General features: G+C 41.1%; 1 protein-coding gene across 5 annotated transcripts in view; it reads right to left on the reverse strand.

Moving 5' to 3' along the window:
• Window positions 1–6,748: 6,748 nt before the first annotated feature.
• The window catches only part of LOC308319836 (uncharacterized protein), a 116,034-nt gene continuing 109,811 nt past the window's right edge, over window positions 6,749–12,971 (reverse strand). For 4 of the 5 annotated variants that reach the window (XM_080770048.1, XM_080770047.1, XM_080770046.1 and 1 more), the window contains 2 exons: window positions 12,178–12,276; window positions 6,749–7,798 (listed from right to left, as the gene is read on the reverse strand). In XM_080770048.1, coding sequence (XP_080626174.1) covers window positions 7,172–7,798; window positions 12,178–12,276 — 726 coding nt within the window. In that variant the 3' untranslated portion in view covers window positions 6,749–7,171. The remainder of the gene's footprint in view (window positions 7,799–12,177; window positions 12,277–12,971) is intronic. The other variant, XM_080770049.1, reaches the window with a different exon arrangement.

Here is a 12,971-nt window from a genome sequence, read left to right on the forward strand (position 1 = left end):
CAGTCATATTATAGAAACATGTAGGTCTATATCCAGTCATATTATAGAAACATGTAGGCCTATATCCAGTCATATTATAGAAACATGTAGGCCTATATCCAGTCATATTATAGTAACATGTAGGCCTATATCCAGTCATATTATAGAAACATGTAGGCCTGTATCCAGTCATATTATAGAAACATGTAGGCCTATATCCAGTCATATTATAGAAACATGTAGGCCTATATCCAGTCATATTATAGAAACATGTAGGCCTATATCCAGTCATATTATAGAAACATGTAGGCCTATATCCAGTCATATTATAGTAACATGTAGGTCTATATCCAGTCATATTATAGAAACAGGTAGGCCTATATCCAGTCATATTATAGAAACTTGTAGGCCTATATCCAGTCATATTATAGTAACATGTAGGCCTATATCCAGTCATATTATAGTAACCTATAGGCCTATATCCAGTCATATTATAGTAACATGTAGGCCTATATCCAGTCATATTATAGTAACATGTAGGCCTATATCCAGTCATATTATAGTAACATGTAGGCCTATATCCAGTCATATTATAGTAACTTGTAGGCCTATATCCAGTCATATTATAGTAACATGTAGGTCTATATCCAGTCATATTATAGAAACATGTAGGCCTATATCCAGTCATATTATAGAAACATGTAGGCCTATATCCAGTCATATATCCAGTCATATTATAGAAACTTGTAGGCCTATATCCAGTCATATTATAGTAACATGTAGGCCTATATCCAGTCATATTATAGTAACATGTAGGCCTATATCCAGTCATATTATAGAAACATGTAGGCCTATATCCAGTCATATTATAGTCACATGTAGGCCTATATCCAGTCATATTATAGTAACATGTAGGCCTATATCCAGTCATATTATAGTAACATGTAGGTCTATATCCAGTCATATTATAGAAACATGTAGGCCTATATCCAGTCATATTATAGAAACATGTAGGTCTATATCCAGTCATATTATAGTAACATGTAGGTCTATATCCAGTCATATTATAGAAACATGTAGGCCTATATCCAGTCATATTATAGAAACTTGTAGGCCTATATCCAGTCATATTATAGTAACATGTAGGCCTATATCCAGTCATATTATAGTAACCTATAGGCCTATATCCAGTCATATTATAGTAACATGTAGGCCTATATCCAGTCATATTATAGTAACATGTAGGCCTATATCCAGTCATATTATAGTAACATGTAGGCCTATATCCAGTCATATTATAGTAACTTGTAGGCCTATATCCAGTCATATTATAGTAACATGTAGGTCTATATCCAGTCATATTATAGAAACATGTAGGCCTATATCCAGTCATATTATAGAAACATGTAGGCCTATATCCAGTCATATATCCAGTCATATTATAGAAACTTGTAGGCCTATATCCAGTCATATTATAGTAACATGTAGGCCTATATCCAGTCATATTATAGTAACATGTAGGCCTATATCCAGTCATATTATAGAAACATGTAGGCCTATATCCAGTCATATTATAGTCACATGTAGGCCTATATCCAGTCATATTATAGTAACATGTAGGCCTATATCCAGTCATATTATAGAAACATGTAGGCCTATATCCAGTCATATTATAGAAACTTGTAGGCCTATATCCAGTCACACTCGAGCCTCCAGGGGCAAGACATAGTAGTAGTAGTAGTAGTGATATTGCATTGCATCCTTCCAATCAGCGTTGTCAATTATTCAGCCTCATCCTTTACGTCCACTTACCACTAGTTAGCAGCAGCTAATAATCACTGCAGGTACTCGACCTGTCATGTCACGTTGACCTGTGTTTTTTGGTTGTAATTGTTCCCACTTCCCAGTGTGTGCACTCACTGCACAAGCAGCGATGACAGTTGCGATTGCATCATTGTATAGCCTATGCTGCCTTCCAGTTATACCTTAAAGTAAAAAAATGTTTAATCAAGCAAGCTGCTTTTGTGTATTTTCTACTTGGCTGTGTATGCTGTTCATGCTTTGAAGTCCGATAATACACACAAAAAAATAAAAATAAAATTGAATTATTAAAATGATGACGTCATGAAGGCCGCCCCTGCATCCAGTCATATTATAGTAACCTATAGGCCTATATCCAGTCATATTATAGTAACATGTAGGCCTATATCCAGTCATATTATAGTAACATGTAGGCCTGTAGAGCGTCGCAGTCCCACCCCCTTTCAGAACGACCAGGGACCCAGGAAATAATTCCCCATTCATTTTACAATTTAGGCATTTAGCAGAAGCTCTTAATCCAGAGCGATTTACATTAAGCAAGAACAAAACAGCATGGCAATACATCACATACATAAAAAGTATTTTCCCCATAGAAATTTCAAAAAGTATTTATTTAAAGATCTGTCTTTCTGTCTCAGACAAAGCCAACTCGGATCGTGACAAATCACGACAACAAATGGGCTGAACAACAAAAGAAAGAAGAAAAAAGGGGTACAAGACTTTCTTTTGTTGTTTTTCTAGGCCAGTAATATAAATCAAAATGATAATCAAAATATATTGAAGTACAGCAATACATGGCAACTTGACTCTTTCACCAAAAAACTAAAGAAAATAAACAAAAAAATATATGTCAGGCGGGATATCATAGCGGAGCAGAATCGGTGAAAATTTTGCACATTATTTAAAAATCACACCTGTGTGAAGAGAGGGGCGCTAATATAATAAAGTCTAACTCATGTTGATTAGGTCAGGTGATGTAAAACAAATGGTGCCAACACAAACATTAAATGCCATTAACAATAAAGAGACAATATGACATATGAGTTATGACATCATTGTCATTGTCCATAACATGCGGAAAAGGTGACACCTCATCCATGAAGTTGAGATCCATTCCTGTGTATATTTGTGATTAAAATGGTCAGATTTTCTGATCTCGTGCATAAAACAAACACCTACATGGCCTACGTTAAAATTGTATAATATAGCACAGTTCTCGATTACACAAACTTCACAACTGAACAGGGTCACAGGTCAGATTTGCTATACTCGTGCAACTACCTCCGTTTCAAACATTCCATGTGTCTCTCTCACTCTCTATCTGCATCTCTGCCAGTTTCTTTCTGACTCTTCTCTCTTGCCACCTCCAAGTCAGTTACACACCTGTCTCCAGTGTACTCCTCATGTGCTCTACACTAGCCCCCTCCCATTAAACATCTGTGACCACTTCCCTAATTAATACACTACCTATAAGAATGGAGTCTTTTTTCCCTCTCTCTCATCAGTTCGTAACCATTGTCCCAGTGATATTCTAAATAGTTTTTGGAACCTCTGCTTGTGATAGTACTCATCTTTTGTCTACTCTGGAAAACCCTAAAAGAGCTAGGAGCAGGTAATAAAGTCAATAATAATAAAGGTAGCAAGATCGGCCTCAAGATCAATGATGAGATGGTTTTTGATAAGCAAATAGTGGCAAACCAATTCAATAATTATTTCAATAATGTAGCAGCAGAGCTGGTCGCTAAATTGCCGGCTTCTCCGGGTATTTTTGACATTAACAGGGTTAGGAACTTCTATGAGAACCAGGGGGTGACCTCTAACTCATTCTCCCTGCAGAAGGTGGAAGTGGAGGCGGTCTCAGGGATGCTTTCTGAGATTAACTGTGCAAAGGCCACAGGTCTGGATGGTATATCTCCTCTCTTTTTAAGGGATGCAGCAGCACAGATGGCTCCATATATCACTCACATCTTCAACCTATCCATAGAACAGGGTGTCTTCCCACAAGAACTAAAAAAGGCTAAAATACTCCCCCTGTTTAAAAAAGGAGCCAAAAATGACCCCGGTAACTACAAATTTTGAGCTCGGTATCAAAAATCTTCGAGAAGATAATTAATGAGCAACTAAATGAATACCTAAATAGGAATAACCTAATGTAACTCCAATCTGGCTTTAGAAAATCATACTCAACCGACACATGTTTATTATATTTAACAGAACAAATTAGGAAAGAAGTTGACAATGGGAAACTTTGTGGAATGGTGCTGCTGGATTTACGGCGAGCATTCGACAGTGAACCACTGTAGGTTACTGAGCAAGCTTGAGGCCCTGGGGGCAGACAGGGCAACATGTAAATGGTTCAAATCATATCTGAGGCCAATCTGAGGTGAATGGCATTTTATCTGACCCAAACATCATGGAATGTGGCGTTCCACAAGGAAGCATTCTAGGTCCAGCCCTATTTTCAGTGTACGTGAATGATATGACAGATGCTTGTAGTTGTGATTTGTTCCTGTACGCTGATGATTCTGCACTGCTAATGTCCCACAAGGATCAAACCACATTAGAAAGCTCCCTGAGTGAGGAAGTAGCCAATGTTAGTTCCTGGCTTATAGAGAATAAGTTATCTTTACACTCAGGGAAGACAGAATCAATTCTGTTTGGCTCGAAAATCAAATTAGGAAGAAGCATAGACTTCAAGATCAAAATAAATTCGGAATACATAGCAGCAAAATCATCAGTTAAATACCTGGGTTGTATTTTAGAGGGTAACTTAGACAGCCGAAGTATGGCCAGCAAGGTGCTAAACAAGGTCTCCGGACTGACTAAGTTTCTAGCTCGAACAGCAAGATACATGGATAGGGAGACAAAATTTGTGGTGGCCAACTCCCTTATCCTGTGCCACTTTGATTTTGCGTGTACATCGTGGTTCGAGGGCTTGATTAAGTCTTTTAAAACAAAGCTACAGTCAGCTCAAAATAGACTGATCAGGGTTATACTAGGGATGGAACCCAGAACCCATATAGGAAAGAACCAGTTCAGAGAGCTGGACTGGCTCCCAGTAGAATCAAAGGTTACAATGGCTAGACTAAACATGGTTCATAAAATTAAATACGGAGAGGTCCCAGAAGTTTTAAGAACATGTTTCAGGCAGGTAAACGAGGTACACAACCATTTCACCAGAGCCAGTATTGCAGATGTGGTGCTCCCTGCTTTTAAAAGTAAAGTGGGCAAAGGCTCCTTCATTTATATAGCCTGGAATCCAGTGTTAAACTGACCTCCAATTTGAGGACATTTAAACAGAAGACTAAAAAATGGCTACTGGAAAAGGTTCCCCTATAAAGGGTCATCTTAGAGGGATGGATAGGGATGTACTTGTTGTGTTGTGTATGTAATGTATGTATTTGTGAGGTATTTTAAAGTATTGTTCCGTTCAGTGTGAGAGGACCCCAGTGGAAATAAGTCTTTGGACTTTACTGTGTAATCCTTGAATCGCTGATTATAATGTTGTATTATGATTGCCTTTCTAAATAAATCAAATCAAATCAAATCAAATAAAAATATCAATCATGCCCAAGAGGAATGGGTGAGGGGACCCCAGAGCAATCAACTCGTCTGGCTCCTACTTGGCCTCACCCTTTGACAGGCTGGAATGGCTTAGGGTCGACGACAGAGCACAGCATCTTGCAATGGGTCTGGTCCACAAGATTCGATACACCACCGAGATACCCATGTACCTGTCTAGATACTTCCTTAATGTTAACAAAGTCCACACCCACAACACCATAGGAAGTGCAACGAACCATGTACAACCCAGATTCGGCACAAACAAGGGACTAAATTATTTTCGCTCCTATGCCACCAAAATGTGTTACGCCCTACCAACAGTCATTAAGACAAGCGAATCCCTTGACTCCTTCAAAGGCGCTCTCAAAGGGCACCTACGGACGGCTGCAATTCAAAACTGGCCTCCGTAGAATCTGAATCCCCCCCCACCGCCCACCCCTTTTTCCCCTCACTGTATGTTTCTTTTCCCTTTAATATGATGAATTCCTGCTCTGTTCTTTGACTATATAGAAGTGTCTATTTGTACGTCTCTAAATGTTATGATGGATAGAACAAGGTGGAACGGACCCTCTTGTAAACAAGTGTAATGCTTAATTGGGTCGTCCACTCACAGTTAACAGTCTTTGTATTGAGTTTGTGCTTGAAATGTACTGTAATTCTGCAAACTGTTAATAAATATTTAAATCAATCAAGGCCAAGAGGACCAGCTGATTGGACACCTATCTCTGAAGTAGGCCCACACACAAAACCAAGCAAAGTAGCAAAGATTATTGCAGATCAGGACATGCTGTGCGACGTCCTTGTTGCGTTGTTTGAGCCAACTTCTGAGAGGGGAGAGCCGCCACGGTTGTAACATTTTGCACGTTTCATTTTTTTACTCGGAGATCCGTTTATCTACATATGTAATATTTTCAGGCAACGGACCTACACTTGTCTGCTTCCATAAACCACTTTTTATTTTTCAATTGATCAAACAGGTCGGGAGTTATTAAACCGAAAGTTGACGCTGTTCCAGTGTTACATTTGTTGCGCCTGTCGGACTAATTGTAACAGCATGGAGTATAAATGTAACAACGCTAAAAAACACCATTAAACATATCGTTTTCAGCTTAAAGCAATTATATTTCATTGAAGCAACTCCTTAGCATTGTTTTCATACCATGGATGTGAAAATGTATCAAACATATTGGGAAATATTAAGTAGTATCGGGTGTACCAGTTTGGGCTTTTTTTTTCAGTTCAATGGGGAAATTGATTTCCTTGATTGACATTTCCTTGACATTGATTAAACAAACAAACGTTTGATTGATTGAGTTGTACAATGTTATACAACCCTAAACTAATTTTAGAATACACTACACAATACAATACAATTTTAGAAGATATAATATTGGCCAATATGTCAAATATGTAAATATTACATATAATGGCATTGAATGGAAGCGGACCATTTGTAACACATGTTACAATTGACCCTCCTTTGCAAGTTTTCTTTGCCGTTGCTTACAGACCAGAATGAACGTGAATTCCGTCTAAACACGATGCAAACTAATGAAGAACATAAGCATGAAGACATCCATGTGGATTTTTATTCACCAACACCAAAGAAAAAAATTGTAGCACACAAATACTCCAGGTGTAAAATTATACGCAGTCAGTTTTTCACCAATAGCTCCCCGCAGGATGAAGGTAAACACTTAAAACTTCCTGGGCACGTAGAGTACGTTGCTGTACACATACTGACGCGATGGCGTCATGGTGGCGTTGACCAATCAAGAGATAACGTCCATGTTACAACCGTGAAGCGTTACATCCTTGGCAGTAGTGTCAACACGCTGCCGGTGGTCATGTTGGGCAGGGGTTTCCGCTGCGCGGGCAGTAGCTTGTGCAGTAGCAGCAGCACGTCGCCGGCGCTCAGCTTGTGCAATAGTAGCAGCACGTAGACGGCGCTCATGTTGGGCAGGTGTTTCCGCTGCGCGAGCAGCAGCTTGTGCAGTATTAGCAGCACGTCGACGGTGCTCATGTTGGCCAGGTGTTTCAGCTGCGCGAGCAGCAGCACGTGCAATAGTAGCAGCACGTAGACGGCGCTCATGTTGGGCAGGTGTTTCCGCTGCGCGAGCAGCAGCTTGTGCAGTATTAGCAGCACGTAGACGGCGCTCATGTTGGCCAGGTGTTTCAGCTGCGCGAGCAGCAGCACGTGCAGTAGCAGCAGCATGTAGACGGCGGTGACGTTTGTCAGGTGTTTCTGCTGCTTGAGCTTGTTGTTGTGCGTTTGTCCTAGCACGCCTTTGCGTGTCAAGATTATTCCATTTTTTTTTTTTTCCTGTGCTGAACTTGGTTTTCCGCTTTGGCATAGTTCGTGTATTTGGGGCACGGGGAGGAGCAGTAGCACTGGCGGTGGATAGGTTAGGGTCGCCTTTGAAGTCAGCAGGTTCTAGAGAGAAAGAGAAAGTTATTGGATGGCGGCCTGAATTGTGGAAGAGTGAAGCAGACATGTGCACAGCAGTGTAAAGGACAGCACACAGTGTGTGTGTGTGTGTGTGTGTGTGCGCCACCAAATTGTATAGGCCACTGTTTGTTGTGGCCGCCAAATTGTATAGGCCACTGTTTGTTGTGTTGCGGCGGTAGCTAGAGGAAGCATGCCAGTGGGGTAACAATGAGAACGGTGGCATGTGATGCAGGTGTCGCTAAGGGGCGGAGGTGTGTGAGGGTGCAAGGTTGCGCGTTTAAGTCGGAGTTTTAATAAACTAATACTAATAAAGTAATTATTAATTTGTAATTTGTAAAATGGGAAAAAGGGATTCGTTAAGACCTCCATATTATTATGGTCAATGCCTGTGTGAAAAGTGGGAGTGATTGGTGCAGGCAGTGCTCAGTGCTCAGCGTGCTCAGCCAATCAAATCATCACAAATGTCATTCCAGCCAATCACTTTTGGCATCTTCACTTTTCTGCCCTCACTTTTTATCCTCAATATGTTCATCAGCCAATCAAATCATCACTATGGTAGTGGAGGGCTTGCGCCCCTCAACAAAAGATCAATATCATCAATAACACCCTCCCACTCTAATACATCATTAAAGGAAACAAAACACTATGTACAAAGGAAAAAACACTATGTAAAGAGTGGGAGGGTGATCATTCCCTCTCCCTTGGGCCTGCTGAAAGGTGGATTTTCAGGACCGTTTAAAAAAAGGGAGGGGGTCATGGCATTTCAGGTCTGGGTGGCCTTGCTGTAGAAGGATAATTTATCCATATTTGGTTTGAAATATAGGAGTAATAATCCATAATATTTGTCTTATCTATCGACCTCTCTACGAACATATAGCTGTTTAATCTGATCCTCCCAGTGAGCTCATGTATAGTGGAAACTTTTTTACTCCCATGGTGTGAATGCAATGGTGTTTTAGCAAGTGAACAGAGTTATTTAAACTTTTGTCACACTGTTTACACGCTGTGGACACGCTGCTGGTGATTCTTCAGTGAACCTGACCGACTGAAGCTCTTGTTACAATGTTTACATTGGAAAGGTTTTTCGCCAGTGTGGATACGCTGGTGATTCTTCAGGTCACATGACTGACTGAAACTCTTGTTACAATGTTTACAGTGGAAAGGTTTTTCTCCAGTGTGGACACGCTGGTGTATTGTCAGAACACCTGACTGCTTGAAACTTTTGTCACAATGTTGACAATGGAAGGGTTTTTCTCCAGTGTGGACACGCTGGTGATTCTTCAGGGAGCATGACACACTAAAACTCTTGTCACAATGTTTACATTGGAATGGTTTTTCTCCAGTGTGGACATGCTGGTGTCTCTTCAGGTGAGCTGAAATACTGAAACTCTTGTTACAATGTTTACAGTGGAAAGGTTTTTCTCCAGTGTGGACATACTGGTGTGTCTTCAGGTGACATGACTTACTGAAACTCTTGTTACAATGTTTACAGTGGAACGTCTTAGTAATCCGTTGATGACTGTACGATCTCAATTCGTCAGTGTCTCCTTGTTTCTGGCTGGTGATTTGCTGACAGGCTGCTGAGGTTATCTGTCCATTCCTCAGCATTTGGCAGTAGAGGTCATTGTGACTCCTCCTGACGTGTCTTTGCAGGAAGACCTGAGATGTGTAGGAGTTTGAACACCCTGTACAGGAGAAGGACTGAGTCTGGGGAGACTGGGACCTCACTCCTGAGAGAGAGAGAGAGAGAGAGAGAGAGAGAGAGAGAGAGACATTTATATTTATTTTCTATTCATCATGTTTCTAATATTTTCATTCATGCCAAATTCCCAGTGTTCCCACTGTTGCGTGTGGCCATGACATCACTCACTCACTCGATCATTGTCTGTGCCTAATCCCCATTGTCTCTCCACTCAGACTGGCACACCTGCAGCAGGCTCCCCAATTATCACATGCCACAGTTCTCTACTATACAAGCCAGTCCAACTCAGTGTGCAGACACAGACAGCAACAGCTCCAATCCAACCATAATCCTTTAGTTAGCCTTTTCTTTCTGTTAGGGACTGATCGTTATTCATCAAAGGTTGGTATGGTGCAAAAAAAGGGGGGGGGGGGGGGTCATTAAACTATTTTTTGAGCCTGGGGGGATATGTTTATTTTTATTTTGGCTTGGGGGAGGTTGTACAACTTTATTTTGCTGAATTTTGTATTTAAAAAATGTTTTGATTATTTTGTTTTTCATAGTGTTTCACTCATATATCTATATAAAGTTTACCCTGTGTGGCGAGTGTACTTGGTATCTTCCATGTGTGCGCAACTGCGCATGCAAATAGAACAGATCTACAAGCTAATGTGTTGCTTGGTGACACGTTGTTAGCTTGTAGATCTGATTCTATTCTACCAGCAAAGGTCCCTCCCCCGGCCGCTGATGTAGTTTGCTACGTCTGACATGTACCCATTTCAAAACAGCGCGGGACAGATTGATTCTGCGTTCATAACATTTCCAGTAGAAAAGGCGAAAAATGTTTCAAGCTATGAACCGTGATGTTTGAATTGTGGGCCAGCAGCACCAGGCCGCTGTAAAGAGCGAGTGTTGTCGGTCAGAGAGGAGGAAGGCGAGGAGCAGCAGGTTGACAGCACCGCTGCTGAGGTTGCGGTGGTGGTGTGAGGTGTCTCGGTGAAACCCAGCACCGCATCACTGAGTCAGGAAAATGTCACACTGAGATGATAATAACAACAATAATAATAATGTTGGGGCTGAGGTCGTGGATGATGTTACGATATAAACTTCTCACAAGTTACTGTTTGTGACTGAAGTTGCTTGTGAACGAACATAGAAAGTAGCAAAACATCACAGGAACACCTTGAGGCCTTTATGTTGATGGGCATGGAACATTTTGATGGAAGAGACTCTACCGTCTTTGGACAACGCATCGTCAACATGGTGGCATGCAGGCGAGACAGATTCTCATTCAGAATACGGTAGGGCTGGTCTAAAAGCATGCAGCTATCATGTGCATCTTTGCGCACTCGCATTGCAATGGTGGATTGTTGGTGTGTGCGTCACAGTAGCCAGGGCTGCCTTGTCTCACCCTTTGAGTGTGACAGTCACGCAATTTAACCCTTTACACATGCCATTTCACACGCATTATAAATAACAATTTTCTCCGCGGCGCTCATGTGTGCATCCTCACAAACGGTAAAATAGCCGATCTGCATGCAGCGCCGATATATGCAGTAGGAGGGTAAACAGTGGACCAAATCCTCAGCAGGGTCCCTGACTGTGTGACGCATGGAAATGAGCCATGCAGAGTTTAGTAGCCTACTTGTGTTTTGTCCGCGGTGCCATGTACTTTTGTCTGCGTATGTGGTTGTAATAGATTAAAGAAAGAGTTATACTATTTGGTGGTGCCTGGCTGGCTAAATGAGCCGAGCAGGCAGTTGAACGTTGGTGTTGCGCAAATTGTGCTTTTCTCTGTGGAGTATGACGCTGTAGTATTATGGTATGCGACTGCGTGACATATTTATTTAGCATTCATTTTCATCATCCTGGGCTTGGGCACAGAGGCGAGGGGTGCCCACTGCCTTGGCAGCTTGGCTAGAATGACTTTACGCACGAGGCGAACCTTAAAAATAGCCAATCTAAGCTCATAAATTTGCGTCGCGTCATCAGCGTGTTGTTGTGAGCTTGTAGGTCTGCATATGCTATTTTCGAAGCTGCCAGATTCATATTTAAATCTTTAGTTGGAAGAATGCAATGGCATATCATCAGTGTTGAGTGTTGACCATAATGTAATGACGGATATGGAACCAAATGAACCCCAGACGGCCGCCGCCTAATAAACGATCAGCGTTTACTTTATGCTGCTATACTGTTGGTGTGAATATAAAATAAATATGGTCTATGGTGTTTGGGGGGGGGTCATATATATTCTTCCAGTCCCTGAGTTTATATTTGGAGGCTGGGGGGGGGATGAGGTAAAATAAAAAAATGAAATCACATCTGCACCACCCCCCCCTGGTGGATAAATAACGATCAGTCCCTTAGCTTTATTAATTGTTATTTCAGTTTGGCCTGGAGATGGCCGGCAGTCAAACTTTTTGTTATTAGCATTTCGTTTAGAACTGTCTTTTTGGTTGGGGGGGGGGGGGGGGGGGGGGGCTTCTATGTCCCCATGGGGGGTGGCCTGCCTGAGTTCTACTTTGGTAAAGTACCTAACTTTAACAATGAATTGTGCTTGACTCATTGTTATTCCTTATGTTGAGGTCTCCAATTTGAGCCACTTGTTATTCTTTCATACTTTGTTTGGAGAACGTAACACCCACACATGTAGTTATTGTGCCTGTGTTTAACACTGACTGACCTCCACTGGTCTCCTCCCAATCATCACTGTCTTCAGTGACTTCAGTGTCGGATTCAAGTTCAACTTCAACTTCAGGCCACACAACCATGTGCAGGATGTCTAGGAGCAGAAACATAACATGATGGTCAACACTGGATTCCTAAAATGTTTTGAAAGTAAGCTAAATACAAAAAATAAATACAAATACAAATATATTTAAATATATTGAGTTACTTTAACTCAAATGAACAATGGTGTTACAGCAAATGTTTTTATTTGAATCATGAAATTCTGAAACAATTTTAAAACATGATACATGATATACAACACACCTGAGCTCTGATCTGGTAGTAAATGAGTGCATGACATTATGAAACAGAAGCACTTCTGACAATGCTTGAAATGTGGACAATCTACTGTAGGTAAAATATTTCCATGGCGTAGCTCTGTACGTCTGTAAATGGGTCTGTAAACTACTGTAGCCATCAAATCTCACAAACTACTGTAGCGATGAAATATCACAAACTACTGTAGTGATCAGTGCCAGATCTTGTTCACGGTGCCAGACGGCCCAGCAATAAGTATTGTCCACACCTGATATAAATTGCACATAATGATAGGGACTCCTTGGGACAAAACCGTTTTAAGGTCACCCACACCAATTCAACTCATTGAAACTCAATTAGTTGCATTGGTGTGGTTGCACACATTTGCATTTGTCATAACATACAAAGTTGTCCACCAGAAATAATATCTATGACCCAGTAGGATCACAACCTATATGGACAACTCGGTCAATTTTGTTGCGAAGATTT

The sequence above is a fragment of the Protomyctophum bolini genome (assembly GCF_963924005.1).
Source record: "Protomyctophum bolini genome assembly, chromosome: 8".
Classification (NCBI taxonomy): domain Eukaryota; kingdom Metazoa; phylum Chordata; class Actinopteri; order Myctophiformes; family Myctophidae; genus Protomyctophum; species Protomyctophum bolini.